Genomic DNA, 19,975 nt, shown 5'->3' with positions numbered 1-19,975 from the left:
TTGACCTGTGCTCGCTCGCTCGCTCTCTCTCTCTCTCTCTCTCCCCCCCTGCTGACCCTGTGTTTTCTCTCTCTCTCTCTCTCTCTCTCTCTCTCTCTCTCTTGACCTGTGCTCGCTCTCTCTCTCTCTCTCTCTCTCCCCCTGCTGACCCTGTGTTTTCTCTCTCTCTCTCTCTCTCTCTCTCTCTCTCTCTCTCTCTCTCTCTCTTGACCTGTGCTCGCTCTCTCTCTCTCTCTCTCTCTCCCCCTGCTGACCCTGTGTTTTCTCTCTCTCTCTCTCTCTCTCTCTCTCTCTCCCCCCCCCCCCCGCTGACCCTGTGTTCTCTCTCTCTCCCCCCCTGCTGACCCTGTGTTTTCTCTCTCTCTCTCTCTCTCTCTCTCTCTCTCTCCCTCTCTCCCTGCTGACCCTGTGTTCTCTCTCTCTCCCCCCCCTGCTGACCCTGTGTTCTCTCTCTCTCTCCCTCTCTCCCTGCTGACCCTGTGTTCTCTCTCTCTCCCCCCCCTGCTGACCCTGTGTTCTCTCTCTCTCTCTCCCTCTCTCCCTGCTGACCCTGTGTTCTCTCTCTCTCTCCCTCTCTCCCTGCTGACCCTGTGTTCTCTCTCTCTCCCCCCCGTGCTGACCCTGTGTTCTCTCTCTCTCTCCCTCTCCCCCTGCTGACCCTGTGTTTTCTTTCTCTCTCTCTCTCTCTCTCTCTCTCTCTCTCTCTCTCTCTCCCCCTGCTGACCCTGGGTTCTCTCTCTCTCTCTCTCTCTCTCTCTCTCTCTCTCTCTCTCTCTCCCCCTGCTGACCCTGTGTTCCCCCTCTCTCTCTCTCTCCCTCCTGACCCTGTGTTCCCCCCTCTCTCTCCCTCCCTGCGGCAGATTGCCCATGATACCCATGGCCATGTTGGCGCTGACCTGGCTGCGCTGTGCTCGGAGGCTGCGCTGCAGGCCATTCGGAAGAAGATGAGCATCATCGACCTGGAGGATGACACCATCGATGCTGACGTCCTTAACTCCATGGCTGTCACCATGGACGACTTCCAGGTGAGGCTGGGGCCGCCCTGCATTCGTGTAGCGCCACCCATCCCCCTCCCTAACACGCTCCCGACAAAACCCGGAAGAATTCCTTAAAGGTGTGGAACACTCCCGGGACGGCGGCTGGATTCGGGAAGGGGAGATGGTGAGGGAGGGTCTGCAGTGAACTGTGTTTCTCTCCCTGTGATGTTGTCTAACCCTGTGTGTGTGGTCTGTATCCCCCCCTCCCCTGTTCCAGTGGGCACTGGGCCAGAGTAACCCCTCCGCTCTCCGTGAGACAGTGGTAGAGGTCCCGACTGTGACCTGGGAGGACATCGGGGGTCTGGACGAGGTGAAACGGGAGCTACAGGAGCTGGTGCAGGTCAGTGACTCGAAAACAAACCGACGGGAAACAGCAGCAGTGATTCTGACGGGCTAAAGCCTCGGATCAGGGTGTGTAAGACCAGGAACCAGGAGTTACCGACTCACAGTAACGTGGAGGAGTTGGTGTTGGACTGGAGTGGACCAAGTTAAAAAATCATCTAACACCAGCTTATAGTCCAACAGGTTTATTTGGAAGCACTAGCTTTCGGAGCGACGCTCCTTCATCAGGTGGTTAGTGGGACAGGGTGATAAGACACAGAATTTATAGCAAAAGATTGTAGCGTCGTGCGGTGATATATTGAACAAGCCAAGATCGCTGTTCAGTCTTTCATCTTTTCGAATGGGTTGCAGGTTCCGGTTCATTAATTTGTAAATCCCAGAACTTCATTTAAGTCACATTCCTGAGATAACTTAAGGTTTTATAACAAAAGGTGAGATCTCAGCTCAGACAATGCATTAAAGGTGTGAGGTCAGAGTCTGTCTGTAGCTCAGTCTTGAGTCAGACTGGTTCTATTTCCAAAGTAGGAATTTATAAAATGTCACACGGACTGACTGCCTGGAGATTTTGCTCAAAAAGCGCGCAATAGAATGTGTCTGCAAATATAATTCTGCAAATGCAAATTCACCCCAGAGTCTTGTGTGTGCGTGCATGCGTGTGTGAGTGTGTCTGTGTGTGTGCGCGTGTGTCTGTGTCTGTGTGTTTGTGTATGTGTATCTCTGTGTGTCTGTCTGTGTGTATGTGTCTGTCTGTGTGTGTCTGTCTGTCAGTCTGTGTGTGTGTATGAGAGAGAGAGAGAGAGTGTGTGTGTGTGAATGCGAGCGCGTAAGAGAGTGTGCAGGAATGTGATGGTTTATAAGCCTGTGAAAGGGTGTATACATCAGTGTGTGTGTGTGAGAGAGGGTCTGTGTGAGTATGTAAGTGTGTGTGTCTGTGTGTGTGTGAGTGTGAGAGAGCATGTATAGTGCAATGGGGTCACCTGCTATGTGACATGAACCTAAGGCCATCCCCATGGGGAGCGAACTTGACTATCAGCCTCTGCTCGGCCGCTTTGTCTTGTTGCCTGTCCCGAAGTCCGCCTTGGAGGACGGTCGATCGAATGTCCCAGACCCCTGAAGTGTTCCCTGACTAGGAGGGAACACTCCTGCCTGGGGATAGTTGTGTGGGGTCCCTTCATCCGTTGTCGTAGCCTTTGAAAGGCGAGACGTGGAGGCATGGGGAAGGTCTTGTCAAGGTGCATACCCTCATTGTGTTGCAGGCCGTGAAGGAAACGACAATAAACAGTGCAGAGTTGTGGTGAAAGTGTGGTGGGGGAAGGGAGCATTTAGAGTTCACATGGTAAGCTGTTAAGATCAGCCTGGAAGGGCAACGGGTCCGTGATTGGATGGGAGGATAGATATTTGGGCAGGGTGGTGCTGGGAGCATTTGGATGGTTCGCGCGTCTGCCTGAAAGAGCTAGAACACACCTGATGGGCCGAATGGATGGCTTTTGAAAATCGGGGGATTGTCACGTGGCAGCGGTAAGGGGTTGCGTGGGGGGGCTGTGAGGACAGGACTGACTTTGCCCCCTCCTCCTGTCTCTCCTCAGTACCCAGTGGAATACCCGGACAAGTTCCTGAAGTTCGGAATGACCCCGTCGCGCGGCGTTCTGTTCTACGGGCCCCCCGGGTGTGGCAAGACCCTGTTAGCCAAGGCAATAGCCTGCGAGTGCCAGGCAAACTTTGTCTCCATCAAAGGTCCTGAGTTGCTCACCATGTGGTTCGGTGAGTCGGAGGCTAACGTCAGGGATGTGTTTGACAAGGTAACCTGCTTATGGACAACTGGCCTTTACTCACTCACTTGCAAAGCACTGGAGTTATGGTGACCCTGTTCTAGACTTCCGTTAGACAGCACTGGGACTGAGGGAATCGGGTCACTTTACTGTTTTAAAAAAAATACAAAAGCATTTGGAGCCACTCAAGAGAGAGTTTGGAACAAGCTCTTACAGGGACGAGAGCGAAAAAAATGTTTCTTTGGTTCTATGGGACATTGCTGAGGCCATCGCGTCAGAGAGTGAGGACTGCAGACATCGGAAAAATCAAGAGTCAATAAAGTGTGTTGCTGGAAAAGCACAGGAGGTCAGGCAGCATCCAAGGAAGTTGGCATTTCGGGTTCCGGGACTGATGGAAGGGCTGTGCCCGAGATGTCGACTCTCCTGCTCCCCAGACGCTGCCTGACCTGATGTGCTTTTCCAGCACCACACTTTATCGTCATTTATCAGGCAAGGACAGCGGGTACGTGGGGGCACCACCCCCTGCAGCTTCCCTTCCGAGTCACTCACCATCTCAACTCAGAAATATAACGCTGTTCCTTCAGTGTGGTTGGGGCAGAATCCTGGAACTCCTTTCCTAAGGGCATTGGGGAGGGGTCAACCTACAGCAGGTGGGCTGCAGCGGTTCAAGGAGACAGCTCACCCCCCCACCTTCTCAAGGGGGCAACTAGGGACGGGCAATAAATGCTGGGCCCAGCCAGCGACTCCCACCCCCCCAACATCACTGAGTTAACCAAAACTCTAGGTGCTCTTTGAGAATTGATTACATTTCAGCAGCAATGCAGACAGTGCCAGGGGTCAGTCAGTTCAGCTGGCTGGTGTGTGATGCCAACCGTGTGTGGGTTCAGTCCCCAACACTGGCTGAGGTTACCATGACGGACTATCCTTTGCAACCCCTCCCCCTCATCTGAGGCCCAGTGACCCTCAAGTTAAACCCCCACCCCTCTTTAACGAGAGAGCAGCCGGATGGTCCAGTTACATTACCAACGCGACACCGTCCCAGAGGCAGACTAACGTCAGTGCGCACAAACACTGTTACTCCCAGACCGGTGGGGAGGGAGGGGGAGGGGGTGTTGGGGGTGAAGGGTCATCACCTCACTGGCTGCTGGCTGTTTTCTTTTCCCGTTGAAAGGCGCGGCAGGCTGCTCCGTGTATTCTGTTCTTCGATGAGCTGGACTCCATCGCCAAGTCCCGAGGAGGAAGTGCCGGTGATGGTGGGGGAGCATCAGACAGGGTGATCAACCAGATCCTCACCGAGATGGACGGCATGTCAGACAAGAAGAACGTCTTCATCGTGGGGGCCACCAACAGGTAGGCCGCTGGTGGTGGGATGGACTAGGCCGGACCACTCATAACATTCTTAGGCCAGCAGCAAATCCCAGACCATAACGTGGCCATTTGTTTCAGTAAGTTAGCGAGGTTGACTAATGGGCTTTAAAACTTTATTCATCAAATTACACAACAAAACATAAAGAACAGAATAAAGAATCCTGACAGCACTCAGCCTATCCAGCCACACCTAACTACGCTGTTCCGAATATACACAACAGTCCCAATAAGCAAACCCTCTTAAAACACAGTTTACAAAAATTGAGCAGATGCTTACAGGTTGAAGTTAGAAGGGCAGGAGGAGAGAGAGAGAGAGAGAGACTGTTCACACATTCCGTAGCTGAACTCCCAACTAATTCTGGGCTGAACTGCTCGGCTAGAGCTGACCACTCCCCTACCATTATACAGGTCACTTCTAAGTCATGACCACGTTCGCCTGGAGTCCCATCTGTTTACAGATAAACAAAAGGCCTCTCAAAATCCTTGTCATCTCTGGACCAAACCAGACTGATGGGAGCCCGGCCCGGTTTATTCTCCCTCTGAGAAACTTCCAGGGCAGAGTCTCCTCGAGCCAAGGAACAATTTTCAGAAAGAAAGGGAGCAGGTTCCTGACAGGGATTGGAGGGGGAGGGGGGAGATGATCCCTGTCTCACACACCCACCTACCCCTGCTCAGGATTGTGTGTGTGTGTGTGTGTGTATGAGAGAAACTCCCAAGTAAATAGCGAGGGGAGTGTGTGTGACAGGGCGAGGGGAGTGTGTGTGACAGGGCGAGGGGAGTGTGTGTGACAGGGCGAGGGGAGTGTGTGTGACAGGGCGAGGGGAGTGTGTGAGACAGGGCGAGGGGAGTGTGTGAGACAGGGCGAGGGGAGTGTGTGAGACAGGGCGAGGGGAGTGTGTGAGACAGGGCGAGGGGAGTGTGTGAGACAGGGCGAGGGGAGTATGTGACACGGTGAGGGGAGTGTGTGTGACACGGAGAGGGGGAGTGTGTGTGACACGGAGAGGGGGAGTGTGTGTGACACGGAGAGGGGGAGTGTGTGTGACAGGGCGAGGGGAGCGTGTGTGACAGGGCGAGGGGAGCGTGTGTGGCCCGGCGAGGGGAGTGTGTGTGTGGCCCGGCGAGGGGAGTGTGTGTGTGGCCCGGCGAGGGGAGTGTGTGTGTGGCCCGGCGAGGGGAGTGTGTGTGTGACCCGGCGAGGGGAGTGTGTGTGTGACCCGGCGAGGGGAGTGTGTGTGTGACCCGGCGAGGGGAGTGTGTGTGTGACCCGGCGAGGGGAGTGTGTGTGAGACCCGGCGAGGGGAGTGTGTGTGACCTGGCGAGGGGAGTGTGTGTGACACAGCGAGGAGAGAATCGGTAACACATTGCCCTGTCCACCTGTGTGTCTCAGAGTGAGCCTGCAATGGCCAGGCCAGTGAGCCCTTTACACAATTGGTACTGTGCTGCACGTGGCCATTCAACCCATCATGTCTGTATTGGTTCTATTACCAAGCAACAATTTCCTCCCATTTTCCCCATACCTCTACTCCGTCCTATCCAATGTCCCTTCTCAATCCCTGGATTGAATCAGTCTCCAACACAAACCCTGGCAGATTATTCCACCCCCTAACTCCCTGCTGAGGAGTGAAGATGGTCTTTTCCGTTACACTTTCTGAAATTCATTTGCGTTCACTTTTTAAGCCTGTGCTCCTCTCGTGCGTCTTCCTTGGAAAGTGGGAACAGCTCTTTCCTGTTGACTCTCTCCAGCCCTGCGCGTGGTTTTGAAAACATCGATCTCATCTCCTTTAGATCCTGCTCTCCAGAGAAAACAGTCTCAACCTGTCCTCATCACTGAAGTTGCTGATCCCTGGAATCGCCTCTTCTCTCTCGCACTCTCTCTCGCACTCTCTCTCGCACTCTCTCTCGCACTCTCTCTCGCACTCTCTCTCTCTCCAGTGTGTCCACACCTTTGCTGTAATGTGGTGTCCAGGTGCATCACAGCTTGCTTCTGCTCTGTCTGTGATAGTAAAGGAAAGGATGTTTGGAGACCCGTCAACTGAGGTAGTATGGGCTGAGGTTAGAAACAGGAAAGGAGGGGTCACCCTGTTGGGAGTTTTCTATAGGCCTCTGAATAGTCCCAGAGATATAGAGGAAAGGATAGCAAAGATGGTTCTCAATAGGAGTGAGAGAGACAGGGTAGTTGTCATGGGAGACTTCAACTTTCCAAATACTGACTGGGATCACTACAGTACGGGTACTATAGATGGGTCAGTTTTTGTCCAGTGTGTGCAGGAGGGCTTCCTGACACAGTATGTAGACAGGCCGACAAGGGGCGAAGCTACTTTAGGTTTGGTACTGGATAATGAGCGTGGTCTGGTGTTAGACTTGGAAGTAGGTGAGCACTTTGGTGATAGCGATCACAATTCTGTTATGTTTACTTTAGTGATAGAAAGGGATAGGTGTATACCACTGGGCAAGAGTTACAGCTGGGGGAAAGGTAATTATGATGCAATTAGGCAAGATTTAGGAAGCATAGGATGGGGAAGGAAACTGCAGGGGATGGGCACATTGGAAATGTGGAGCTTATTCAAGGAAAAGCTCCTGTGTGTCCTAGATAAGTATGTACCTGTCAGGCAGGGAGGAAGCTGTAGAGGGCGGGAGACGTGGTTTACGAAGGAAGTGGAATCTCTGGTCAAGAGGAAGAAGAAGGCTTATGTTAGGATGAGATGTGAAGGCTCAGTTAGGGTGCTTGAGGGTTACAAGGTCGCCAGGAAAGACCTAAAGAGAGAGCTCAGGGCCAGGAGGAGACATGCGAAGTTGTTGGCGGATAGCATCAGGGTAAACCCTAAGGCTTTCTATAGTTATTTAAGGAATACGAGAATGACGAGAGTAAGATTAGGGCCAATCGAGGATAGTAGTGGGAAGTTGTGTGTGGTGTCAGAGGAGATAGGGGAAGCACTAAATGAATATTTTTCGACAGTATTCACTCTAGAAAATGACAATGTTGTCGAGGAGAATACTGAGATACAGGCCACTAGACTAGGTGGGATTGAGGTTCACAAGGAAGAGGTATTAGAAATCCTGCAGAGTGTGAAAATGGATAAGTCCCCTGGGCCGGATGGGATTTATCCTAGGATCCTCTGGGAAACCAGGGAGGAGATTGCCGAGCCTTTGGCATTGATCTTTAAATCGTCATTGTCTACAGGAATAGTACCAGAAGGCTGGAGGATAGCAAATGTGGTTCCCCTGTTCAAGAAGGGGAGTAGAGACAACCCTGGTAATTATAGACCAGTGAACCTTACTTCAGTTGTTGGTAAAGTGTTGGAAAAGATTATAAGAGATAGGATTTATAATCATTTAGAAAATAATAATTTGATCAGGGATAGTCAGCACGGTTTTGTGAAGGGTAGGTCGTGCCTCACAAACCTTACTGAGTTCTTTGAGAAGGTGATCAAACAGGTAGATGAGAGTAAACCGGTTGATGTGGTGTATATGGATTTCAGCAAGGTGTTCGATAAGGTTCCCCACAGTAGGCTTTTGTACAAAATGCGGAGGAATGGGATTGTGGGAGATATAGCAGTTTGGATCAGTAATTGGCTTGCTGAAAGAAGACAGAGGGTGGTGGTTGATGGGAAATGTTCATCCTGGAGTCCAGTTACCAGTGGTGTACCGCAAGGGTCAGTGTTGGGTCCACTGCTGTTTGTCATTTTTATAAACGACCTGGATGAGGGCGTAGGAGGGTGGGTTAGTAAATTTGCAGACAAGACTAAGGTCGGTGGAGTTGTGGATAGTGATGAAGGATGTTGTAGGTTACAGAGAGACATAGATAAGCTGCAGAGCTGGGCTGAGAGGTGGCAAATGGAGTTTAATGCGGACAAGTGTGAGGTATTCACTTTGGTCGGAGTAACCGGAATGCAAAGTACTGGGCTAATGGTAGGATTCTTGGGAGTGCAGATGAGCAGAGAGATCTCGGTGTCCGTGTACATAGATCCCTCAAAGTTGCCACCCAGATTGACAGGGTTGTTAAGAAAGCATACAGTGTTTTAGCTTTTATTAATAAGGGATTGAGTTCCGGAACCATGAGGTTATGCTGCAACTGTACCAAACTCTGGTGTGGCTGTATTATAAGAAGGATGTGGAAGCTTTGGAAAGGGTCCAGAGGAGATTTACTAGGATGTTGCCTGGTATGGAGGGAAGGTATTACGAGGATAGGCTGAGGGACTTGAGGCTGTTCTCGTTAGAGAGAAGATGATTGAGAGGTGACTTAATAGAGACATACAAGATAATCAGAGGGTTAGATAGGGTGGACAGGGAGAGCCTTTTTCCAAGAATGGTGACGGCGAGCACGAGGGGACATAGCTTTAAATTGAGGGGTGATAGATATAGGATAGATGTCAGAGGTAGTTTCTTTACTCAGAGAGTAGTAAGGGTGTGGAATGCTTTGCCTGCAACGGTAGTAGATTCGCCAAGTTTAAGTGCATTTAAGTCGTCATTGGACAGGCATATGGACGTACATGGAATAGTGTAGGTGGGATGGGCTTCAGATTGATATGACAGGTCGGCGCAACATCGAGGGCCGGAGGGCCTGTACTGCGCTGTAATGTTCTACGTAAGAAACTATGGAGAGTGGTGAACACAGCCCAATCCATCACACAAACCAACCTTCCATCCACCGACTCCATCTACACTTCCCACTGCCTCGGGAAGGCAGCTGACGTCATCAAAGTTAAAAATCTCACAACGCCAGGTTATAGTCCAACTGCTTTATTTGAAATCAGAAGCACTGCCCCTTCATTGGGTGACTTCACCTCTTGGGCTATAACCTGGTGACGTTCTCCATCCCAGTAAAACACCTCCATTTAGATTTAAATCAAAGAATCTCGACAGTGTGAAAGCAGACCATTCGGCCCGACACATCCACACCGACCCTCTGAAGAGCATCCCACCCAGACACATCCTCCTACCCCACCCCAGTAACCCCACATTTCCCATGGCCAATCCACCCTGACCTGCACATCTTTGGGCTGTGGGAGGAAACTGAAAAATGTGTTGCTGGAAAAGCGCAGCAGGTCAGGCAGCATCCAAGGAACAGGAGATTCGACGTTTCGGGCATAAGCCTTTCATCAGGAAAATGTTGCATTTCCTGTTCCTTGGATGCTGCCTGACCTGCTGCGCTTTTCCAACAACACATTTTCAGCTCTGATCTCCAGCATCTGCAGTCCTCACTTTCTCCTCGAAGATTTTAACCTGCTGTGGGAGGAAACCAGAGCACCCGGAGGAAACCCACGCAGACACGGGGAGAATGTGCAAACTCCACACAGTCAGTCGCCCGAGGCTGGAATCGAACCCGGGTCCCTGGTGCTGTGATGGACCAGTGCTAACCACCGTGCTGGAGTTCCAGGTTTACAATCCTCCCAAGTTTAGAGTCATTGTATGTTCCTGTTGTGTGCTAACCCCCTCACTGGCGAATGGCCAGGCCTTCTGTTGAGTTCCATGCTGTTCCAGTGACTGTGTGAGCTGTTTGTTCCCAGGCCCGACATCATTGACCCAGCCATTCTGAGACCAGGCCGCTTGGACCAACTGATTTATATCCCCCTGCCTGACGAGAAATCCAGGGCGGCCATTTTGAAGGCCAACCTGAGGAAATCGCCCATCGCCAAGGTGAGGAGACTGAGGGGTTCCGGGCCGGGGTGGGGGTGCGATACATTACCGGAGGGTTTCAGGAGTCAGCTAAGAGGGGGATGGGGTAGTAGAGGGAAAAACACAACAGAGATCGACCGGGGGGATGCAATGGCTTTGAGGGCATTGGGTGAGAGAGGTGCGGGGGTTGAGGCTTGGGTAAGGTTGAGTGGGGGATGGAAGATAGAGTTGGGGGACGGTAAGAAAATATTCTGCTGATCATGGAAGCAGTGTCACCTCTGAGCAGTCAGGGGCTCTCTTGCCCTTTCTTTGGGTCGAGGTCTTGTCAAAGTAGAAGAATTTTTAAAAAGTTGGCATTTCTATCCACGTCACACACGGCGTTTGTAAATTGCCGTCTCGGTGTTTGACAACTGATGTTCCCCCCCACTCCCCTTCGAGCACCCCCCACTCCTCCCCGCCTCAGGGTGAGGGTCCAAGTTGTTGTTGTATTTTCAGCATCAAGGCAGCTCCATTCAACTAGCCACCCGAGCATCCACCCTCCCCGCTGGAAATGAACCCAGGGGGTGCCGGAGAGCAGCCCCTCCAGGTCTGGCAGTGTCTGTGGGAGGTGAGAAGCAGAGTTCATGTCCGGTGTGACTGCAGGGGCTTGGACCCGCTGATATTTAGCGTAAAAAGGATTTTTTTTTCCCCAGACCCCTTCAGTCCTGGGGATACATGTCAGACCTGACTTCGAGGCGAAAGTGAGGAGTGCAGATACTGGAGGTCAGAGTCGAGAGAGTGTTGCTGGAAAAGCACAACAGATCAGGCAGCGTCCGAGGAGCAGGAGAATCGACATTACAGGCAAAAGTCCTTTATCAGAAATGGTTCCTGATGAAGGGCTTATGCCTGAAACGTCAATTCTCCTGCTCCTTGGATGCTGCCTGACCCGCTGTGCTTTTCCAGCACCACTCTCTCTCGACTCAGACTTGACATCAGCATAGCCCCCGTTCCTTTGTGCTTTTATTATGTTTTTACTTCCACATATCTCTGTCAGTCACTATGACCGTGCTCTGTGGGAGCAAGTTCCACATTTCCACCTCTCCCACCGCCTGCTATTGACAGTGTGTCTCCTGGATTGCCTGGTGGTCCTATCACTGACACTCATGGAGTCATAGAGATGTACAGCATGGAAACAGACCCTTCGGTCCATGCTGACCAGATATCCCAACGCAATCTACTCCCACCTGCCAGCACCCGGCCCATATCCCTCCAAACCCTTCCTATTCATATACCCATCCAAATGCCTCTTAAATGTTGCAATTGTACCAGCCTCCATCACTTCCTCTGGCAGCTCATTCTATACACATACCACCCTCTGTGTGAAAAAGTTGCCCCGTAGGTCTCTTATATATCTTTCCCCTCTCACCCTAAACCTGTGCCCTCTAGTTTTGGACTCCCCGACCCCAGGGAAAAGACTTTGTCTATTTATCCTATCCATGCCCCTCATAATTTTGTAAACCTCTATAAGGTCACCCCTCAGCCCCCGACGCTCCAGGGAAAACAGCCCCAGCCTGTTCAGCCTCTCCCTGTAGCTCAGATCCTTCAACCCTGACAACATCCTTGTAAATCTTTTCTGAACCCTTTCAAGTTTCACAGCATCTTTCCGATATGAAGGAGACCAGAATTGCACGCAATATTCCAACAGTGGCCTAACCAATGTCCTGTACAGCCGCAACGTGACCTCCCAACGCCTGTACTCAATACTCTGACCAATAAAGGAAAGCATACCAAACGCCTTCTTCACTATCCTATCTACCTGCGACTCCACTTTCAAGGAGCTATGAACCTGCACTCGAAGGTCTCTTTGTTCAGCAACACTCCCTAGAACCTTACCATTAAGTGTATAAGTCCTGCTAAGATTTGCTTTCCCTAAATGCAGCGCCTCACATTTATCTGAATTAAACTCCATCTGCCACTTCTCAGCCCATTGGTCCATCTGGTCCAGATCCTGTTGTAATCTGAGCTAACCCACTTCGCTGTCCACTGCACCTCCAATTTTGGTGTCATCTGCAAACTTACTAACTGTACCTCTTATGCTCACATCCAAATCATTTATGTAAATGACAAAAAGTAGAGGACCCATCACCCCGCTGCTGATGTCACTGTGTGATGTCACTGGCTCTCAGACCTCAGTGAGATTATCCAAAATCAGGCCCCTCCTCCACGCGAAGCAGTGTGACCTCCGAACCCCATTGTATGTCGTGTGTGGCGCGGTGGCTTAGCGGTTAGCACTGCTGCCTCACAGTGCCAGGGCCCTGGGTTCAATTCCAGCCTCGGGTGACTGTCCGTATGGAGTTTGCACATTCTCCCCGTGTCTGCGTGGGTTTCCTCCGGGTGCTCTGGTTTCTTCCCACAATTCCCTTCAGTGGATTGGCCATGAGGAAATTGCCCATAGTGTTCAAGGATGTGTAGGTTAGGTACATTAGTCAGGGGAAATATACAGTAATAGGGATAGGGGAATGAGTCTGGGTGGGTTACTCTTCAGAGGGTCAGTGTGGACTTGTTGGGCCGAAGGGCCCGTTTCCACACTGTAGGGATTGTATGATTTGAGACTAACTGAGAAATTAGAAGGATCAGCTGGTCTGAGGCCACCTCCATGTGTAGCAGAAACAAAAATGAAAATTGCTGGAAAAGCTCAGCAGGTCTAGAAGCACCTGTGAAACCAGAGCTAATGTTTCAGATCCGGTGTCCTTACCAACTGATGGTAACTGGGAAAATATCGGTTTATATGGGGGTTAAACGATAGGTGGAAACAGAGCCCAAAGTGAGGGGACAACAGTTACACAGATAAAGGAGTTGATTAAGATTTGGTTGGAGGGTAAATAGTTGTTAATGGGGTCTGTTAATGGCTAACAGTGGGTAGTGTGTAATGGCAGACTACGTGATAACAAGGCCTGGTGTGTGGGATCAGGGGCTAGGGACATGGGGGAGTTCAAGCCCTCAAATTATTGAACTCAATATTGAGTCCAGAGGATTGATGTGCAGTAGGTCAGCTTCTTAAGGAAGGAGGTAGTGAACATCTGTGGATTTTGCCGCTTACGAGTTATTTTATCTGAAATGTCTTATCCTCCATGGAATGAGAAACTGGGTGGTGGATACCGTGGTATTGAAAGATCTGACAGTTGGCAGTAATTATATTCTCAGGACTCACCAGTGCCTGACTTTGTGCTTCTCATAGGGTGTCATGCTCCACGTGGTCTGAGGTAAGATGGAGTCTGAGGGGTTCAGACCCTCAGGCCGTTTCCCTGGATACAGCCATGAGATAATGAGCACGTTTCTTCAAGGCACCCTGACTGAGACAGGGCCACACAGCAGTTACCCCCACCCCGTGGGGCTGGGGAGTGGGGGGTGGTGGAGGCAGGGTGTGGTTTAAAAGACCGGCTTATTGTTTCGGTTCTCAGAACGTGGACTTGGCGTATCTGGCCAAAATAACGCACGGCTTCTCGGGGGCCGACCTGACGGAGATCTGCCAGAGGGCCTGCAAGCTTGCCATCAGAGAGGCCATCGAGGCGGAGATTAAACGGGAACAGGAGCACCAAACCAACCCGGACGTAGCCATGGTGAGTGGCCGGGTACAAACCCCAACCCCAACCCCCCCCGTGGGCGTATGAAACAGTCCGTTGAGCACAGGCCCATCCAATACCGGGCCTTCTCCTGTCTGGCGGAACTGTGCATTTCCATCTTGCGGGGAGGTTATCAACGTGTGTGGAATCGAACACTAAGTACAGAGCCCCTGTGTTTCGGTAGTGCCTCCATCTCTGGAGTGTTTTTCAACTAAATTCAACACCAGGTCTTAACAAGAGGTGAAGGGACATGTGACCTGGAGCTTGGCCAGAGAGAGGATTTAAGGAGCCTCTTAAAAAGAGGAGAGAGAGGGGGGGTGTTAGGGAGAAATTTCTATGGTCAGCCACAAGATGGTGGCTGCTGCATTCGTTGTCCCATCCACAGCTGACCTTCCGTGCTGCTGGAGGTGACTATTCTCCACGTTGTTGCAGGGACACACAGGGCCGTCCTGGGTGAGGGGGGTATGTCAGGATTCTGTGAGTAAGTGAGGTCTGCAGATGCTGGAGATCAGAGCTGGAAATGTGTTGCTGGAAAAGCGCAGCAGGTCAGGCAGCATCCAAGGAACAGGAGATTCAACGTTTCAGGAATCTTCCTGATGAAGGGCTTATGCCCGAAACGTCGATTCTCCTGATCCTTGGATGCTGCCTGATCTGCTGCGCTTTTCCAGCAAGACATTTTCAGCTTATTTCAGGATTCTGACCCAGTGACACTGAAGGAACGATGGTATATTTCCACATGAGACGGTGGCATTCCCAATTCCATTTCTCGGAGAATTTTGATGTAATTAATTTATGGAGGTGGGGGGCCCGAATTTATTGCCCGTCCCTAATTGCCCTTGAAAGGGGGTGGGGTGTTAATGCAGCCCGATACTCAGCCAATGAAAGTCTCGTCTGTGGTGTGACAGTGAGATGAGGGCCCATGGTCGCTCCCGCCATGTTGGGTGCCCACGCTTGGGTCTGATGTTGATCTCCTCCTTCCCCCGCTCCCTCTCCGAGCAGGAAGATGACTACGATCCTGTCCCCGAGATTCGCCGTGACCACTTTGAGGAGGCCATGAGGTTCGGTCGCCGCTCAGTCAGTGACAACGACATCAGGAAATATGAGATGTTTGCGCAGACACTGCAACAGAGCCGAGGATTCGGGAACTTCAGGTCAGTCTTCGATAGCAGCACCGTGATGGGTCAAAGGGCCTTTCCTGCACTGTATGAATCGATGCGTTGATGTAGTGCCATTTTGTGCACACAGCGTGTTCCAAAGCTAATGGCTGTTTGCTTTTCCTTTTGAAGTTGCATTCCCTGCTGTAATGAAGGAGACAGGGGAATGAGCTCCCACAGTCCGCACTGACATTGAGGGGAGGGGTAAACACGAGCCAGCACTCAAGGGAGAACTCCCACCCATGTTATGGCAGGAAGGGCCTCTGTGTAACATCTCCAACAAAAGGCAGTAGGTCCAACAGCACAGCACTCCCTCAGCACTGACCCTCCGACAGTGCAGCTCTCCCTCAGCACTGACCCTCCGACAGTGCGGTACTCCCTCAGCACTGACCCTCCGACAGTGCCCACTCCCTCAGCACTGACCTTCCGACAGTACGGCGCTCCCTCAGCACTGACCCTCCGACAGTACGGCGCTCCCTCAGCACTGACCCTCTGACAGTGCCCACTCCCTCAGCACTGATCCTCTGACAGTGTGGCACTCCCTCGGCACTGACCCTCCGACAGTGCGGCACTCCCTCAGCACTGACCCTCCGACAGTGCGGCACTCCCTCGGCACTGACCCTCCGACAGTGCGGCGCTCCCTCAGCACTGACCCTCCGACAGTGCGGCACTCCCTCGGCACTGACCCTCCGACAGTGCGGCACTCCCTCGGCACTGACCCTCCGACAGTGCGGCACTCCCTCGGCACTGACCCTCCGACAGTGCGGCGCTCCCTCGGCACTGATCCTCCGACAGTGCGGCGCTCCCTCAGCACTGACCCTCTGACAGTGCCCACTCCCTCGGCACTGACCCTCTGACAGTGCGGCACTCCCTCAGCACTGACCCTCTGATAGTGCGGCACTCCCTCAGGATCATACCAAGTGTACCTGCTCAGAGTGTCTGCTCCATTCCTTGGATGGAGTCGAGCTGGTGTTTGACTACACAGCATTGTGATGTAACCGAGACTGCTATGTTCACTGAGCCATTGGTTTCTGCCTCTGGCCTGGACCCATTCAGTCTGTGTCTAGTTTCAGAATGCTCATCATCACTGTCTGACGTAGTCACTGTTGTACATCTGCATTCAAAACCAGAAAGCGCTGGAGAAACGCAGCAGGTCTGTGGAGCGAGAGAGAGAAAAACAGAATTAACTTTTCAGTTCCAGTGACCCTTCCTCTGCAGAACTGGCCCCTATCCATTCAGGACCTTGGCGCAGGTGGCACTAGGATGTCCATCTCCGATTGCATGGCGCTGGTCTTCTGAATCCGAGCTCAGTATTGGGAAAGCCCATGAGTGGAGCAAAGTCTTTGACAGTAAGATCAGTTCTGAGGAAGGGTCACTGGATCCGAAACATTACCTTAGTCTCTCTCTCTCTCTCCCTCCCCACAGTTGTTGCCAGACCTGCTGGGTTTCTCTAGCACTTGCTGCTTTGGGCTCTGACATTAATACTATTCTGAATCTAAGAGTACGTGCTTCATGAATCCCCATATTGTGATAATTCCAGTACTTTTCCAGATGCACATTAAAAACATCTCCAGGTGGCTAGTGTTCACTACGTAAAAGAATAGTTCCCATAGACAATCAAAGTCCCTTCCAGTGAAAACAGCCAGGCCACGCTCAGACAACAACACACCAGGACTAAAGACCCGATACCCATCATGTGCAAGACTAAGGTAATTTACAAGATTCCATGCAAAAGCTCGATGAGATACTAATATAGGCAGGGAACTAGCAATCCACATCTATAAACACCAACTAGCCACTGAACGCCGTGAGCAGTTGTCCCTAGTAGCCACACACACAGATGACAAGGACAACAAACTGGACAGGGACAACACAACGATCAAAGACAGAGGGCAGCCGGAGAATTTCTAGAAGCATGGCCATCATCCACGGACTCTATCAACAAGCACAGAGACCTAGACCCAATATACCGGCCACTACAACAAACAACCAGAAACAGCAGGAACAGGACCAAATAAACTCCAGGTGACACAGTACAGCAGTGCCACACAGGAGCCTCCACAGTATTGAGGATGTCACCTCAAAAGGCGATGAAATGTCTGCAGATTAACTTCCCAGCTCAGCGAACATACCCACAACTATGGCAGCCAGGAATGTTCACATGTATTTTTCTACCTTGTTTCAATTTCTCATTGCCATGACAACGAACCCTTACTGGTCTGGTTTGAAGATATCATTTTAACCCAAACCCGCAGCATTTTAATGTACATGTAGATTGTCGAAGCACTGGCTGGACAATGCAATAACATTTTCAAGGAGGATTTGCAAAAGTTGATGGGATTGTTGTTTGCAGCTCTCCTGGAGAGATCGTGTTGTAATATCATGAACATCACTATTATCTCTATTATACATGAGTCATTAGTAATGAACTATCACATTCAGGGATACATCCTCTGGAAACAAAAGGGACGTGTCCAAGCCTTGCACTTTGATTTATCCAGAAGCTTGGGGAACCTATGGTTCCGATTGGTTGAGGTGTTGCCATGGAGAAAGCAGTCCGAATTAAGCCAACCAGTTAGCACCCTTGTTTCTCCTGCGGTTTAAACTGCTGCGATGGTTTGAAATTTGACATGTGTCCTGATGAGGGCAAGAGGAAAAGATCTAGCGACCCATCTGTCTTTTCCATCAATATTCCTAATCTTTCCCAACTCCCCATCCATTTCCTTTCCTCTTTCAGGTTTCCGTCCAGCAATCCGAGTGGCGGCCAGGGGAGCGGTGACGGAGGGAGTGGAGGGAACTTGTATCGCGAAGAGGGGGATGACGATCTCTACAACTGAGCAGCGGGGTTCAGAGGTCAAAGACTTACGGGGTCACGGTCTTGGGGAAGGCAGCCTTTTGCACACCACCAAGGGAAGACCTGTTAGCTTTCACCCTCGCTGGAAAGTGGCACGCTATTTGTGGATTCTGCATTCACTCCCGCTTTTTTTTTTGAACTCTGACCCCACGTTCCCAAGGCTCGGTTTTGGCAGGCATGACCCGGTACCCTCTACAGGTACACCAGGAGTAAACACGCCTGTCCATTGCCATGGTTACTGTGTGGGCATTGGGTGCATGCTTGTGTGGGTTTGTGTATATATAAAGGTACGTGTGTGAGTGCGAGTTCAGCCCTGGACACGATGACTGCCATCCATTCAGATGCGGGCAAGTAGCTCAGTGTTTCACAGTGTGACTAAACCGAACCAAAGGCCTGGTCCCTGGAGACAGAAAAAGACCTTTCCTGCTTTATTAGGTATGAGTCAGAGAGTTATACACAGAAACAGACCCTTCGATCCAACGAGTCCACGCCGAACACAATTCCAAACCTTGTTTTACAGAGTATGGTATTCTCGAAAGAATTTCAATGGTCAATATTGAGGGAAACGTTGTGTGTCTAATCCCAACATCTCATCCAGCTTGATTTCTGACCATTTTAGAATTCATTTTGGTGGCCAGCCGTGTATTACAAACTGAAATATATCGTGTGAGACAAGGAATAGGTTTGGGGTCTGATAAAAAGGGGTCTCACTCACCAACCTCGCAGATCTTTTGGGTAAAGATCAGGCATAATCTTTCTGACCTACATTTTGCTGTCTCCAATCCCAACTCCAAACCATTCAGATTGAAAATTCTCATCCTTGTGTTCACAGCCGTTCATCCCCTTGAGAAGATCAATGTCTGTGACTTCCCTCTGCCCTACAATTGACCCTCTTGCGTTGTGTCACCTTGACAGCCCCCACTGGGCTTGGGATGTGCTCCTCAGTAGGCCCCAGGCCTCAGTGTCAGTTAGACATGTCAGCTGGGAGTGTGGCTCACTCTCCAACTCAGAGTGCCCCAGATTCTTTAGCAAGTTGAGCTTACAGTCCAGGCTGTAGCTGTGATGGGGACAAGTGTAGGATCCACGCAACAAAAATAAGGGTTTAACTTGAACTTTCTCTGGACATGTTCTTATTTCATATTTCAAAGAGATGTTGCAATGAGGCCATTTGATTGGGTAAGGGAATACGTTGATGATGAACTGTGCCTTCCTGCTGGAGATCATACTGTGGAAGTGGACGTGTAACCGCCATCTCCAGGCCTGGGTTTATCACCGTGACTCCAATCCACCTGGACAAATATATCTCTTTCTGTCCCTCTGTGTTCATGTCTGTGTGTGTCTGTGTCTCTCTCTCTGTCTGACTGTCTGTCTGTTTCTGTCCCTGTCTCACTCTCCCCTTCTCTTTGGCATTGTGTATCTGTCCCTCCCTCTCTCCCAGCCTTCCTTTCCCTCTCTGTCTCTCTCCTCTCTTTCCATTTCTGCTCCTCTCAGTCAGTGTCACTCTCTCCCCCATGTACTCTCTCTCTCTGATGAAAGTTGTCCAAGTAGAGATTGTTGGTCGAAAGAGTCAGAATTGTGATGTCTGACAGTGTGTGGTGCCTGTTTTACCAGATTGAGATGGACCTTCCCATTCTGTCATCATCAGACACTTATAAAAATCTAGAAGTCACTTCTTGCTCTAACGTGTCAGAGAAAAGGAAAACCTTATCTGCTGTGAATTTAAAATGGACAATAAAAGGTGCTGAACTTTAATTCCATTAAAGTCTTCCAGAAACACACCAGTCCTTCACCCCTCTCTCTGCCTCTGTGAGAGAGTCAATGGCTGTGGGAGTACGGGGGAAGCTCAGACTTCCTGTGGGCTAGGATCTGGTTGACCCTGGGGGGTGAGGCTGAGACACCTCTGGTCGTAAGTCTAATTCAGGCATTAGGTCCTGATCTGCACCAGGGAGAGTATTCCAATCAAACTGAACCAACATCATCATGGCCAAATCCAATTCATTTCTCTCCCCTCATACACCTTCCCATCCCCATCTCCTCCTCCACCCTCATCTTCCCCTCTCCTTCCCCCCCCCTCCTCTCAGCTCCAGCCACTCCCTCCTCGACCTCTCCCATGCCTCCTCCACCCACCTATCACCCTGTACCTACATCTCCCCTCACCCTATCCCTCCTCAGACTCCTACTCCCTTCCCTCCTCCTCAACTCCCCCTCCACTGACACCCCCCTTCCCCACCCC

General features: G+C 51.0%; 1 protein-coding gene across 2 annotated transcripts in view; it reads left to right on the top strand.

Annotated features, from left to right (window-relative positions):
• The window catches only part of LOC132836026 (transitional endoplasmic reticulum ATPase-like), a 49,351-nt gene extending 29,857 nt beyond the window's left edge, over nucleotides 1-19,494 (top strand). For both annotated transcript variants that reach the window (XM_060855225.1, XM_060855224.1), the window contains exons 11-18: nucleotides 861-1,025; nucleotides 1,255-1,377; nucleotides 2,966-3,178; nucleotides 4,320-4,498; nucleotides 10,024-10,153; nucleotides 13,573-13,731; nucleotides 14,734-14,885; nucleotides 17,626-19,494. In XM_060855225.1, the coding sequence (XP_060711208.1) occupies nucleotides 861-1,025; nucleotides 1,255-1,377; nucleotides 2,966-3,178; nucleotides 4,320-4,498; nucleotides 10,024-10,153; nucleotides 13,573-13,731; nucleotides 14,734-14,885; nucleotides 17,626-17,725 (1,221 nt within the window). In that variant the 3' untranslated portion in view covers nucleotides 17,726-19,494. The remainder of the gene's footprint in view (nucleotides 1-860; nucleotides 1,026-1,254; nucleotides 1,378-2,965; nucleotides 3,179-4,319; nucleotides 4,499-10,023; nucleotides 10,154-13,572; nucleotides 13,732-14,733; nucleotides 14,886-17,625) is intronic.
• The last annotated feature ends 481 nt before the right edge of the window (nucleotides 19,495-19,975 follow it).

Source organism: Hemiscyllium ocellatum, chromosome 45 (assembly GCF_020745735.1).
Source record: "Hemiscyllium ocellatum isolate sHemOce1 chromosome 45, sHemOce1.pat.X.cur, whole genome shotgun sequence".
Classification (NCBI taxonomy): domain Eukaryota; kingdom Metazoa; phylum Chordata; class Chondrichthyes; order Orectolobiformes; family Hemiscylliidae; genus Hemiscyllium; species Hemiscyllium ocellatum.
The sequence above is the reverse complement of the archived record's forward strand: the minus strand, read 5'-3'. Positions and strand labels throughout refer to the sequence as shown.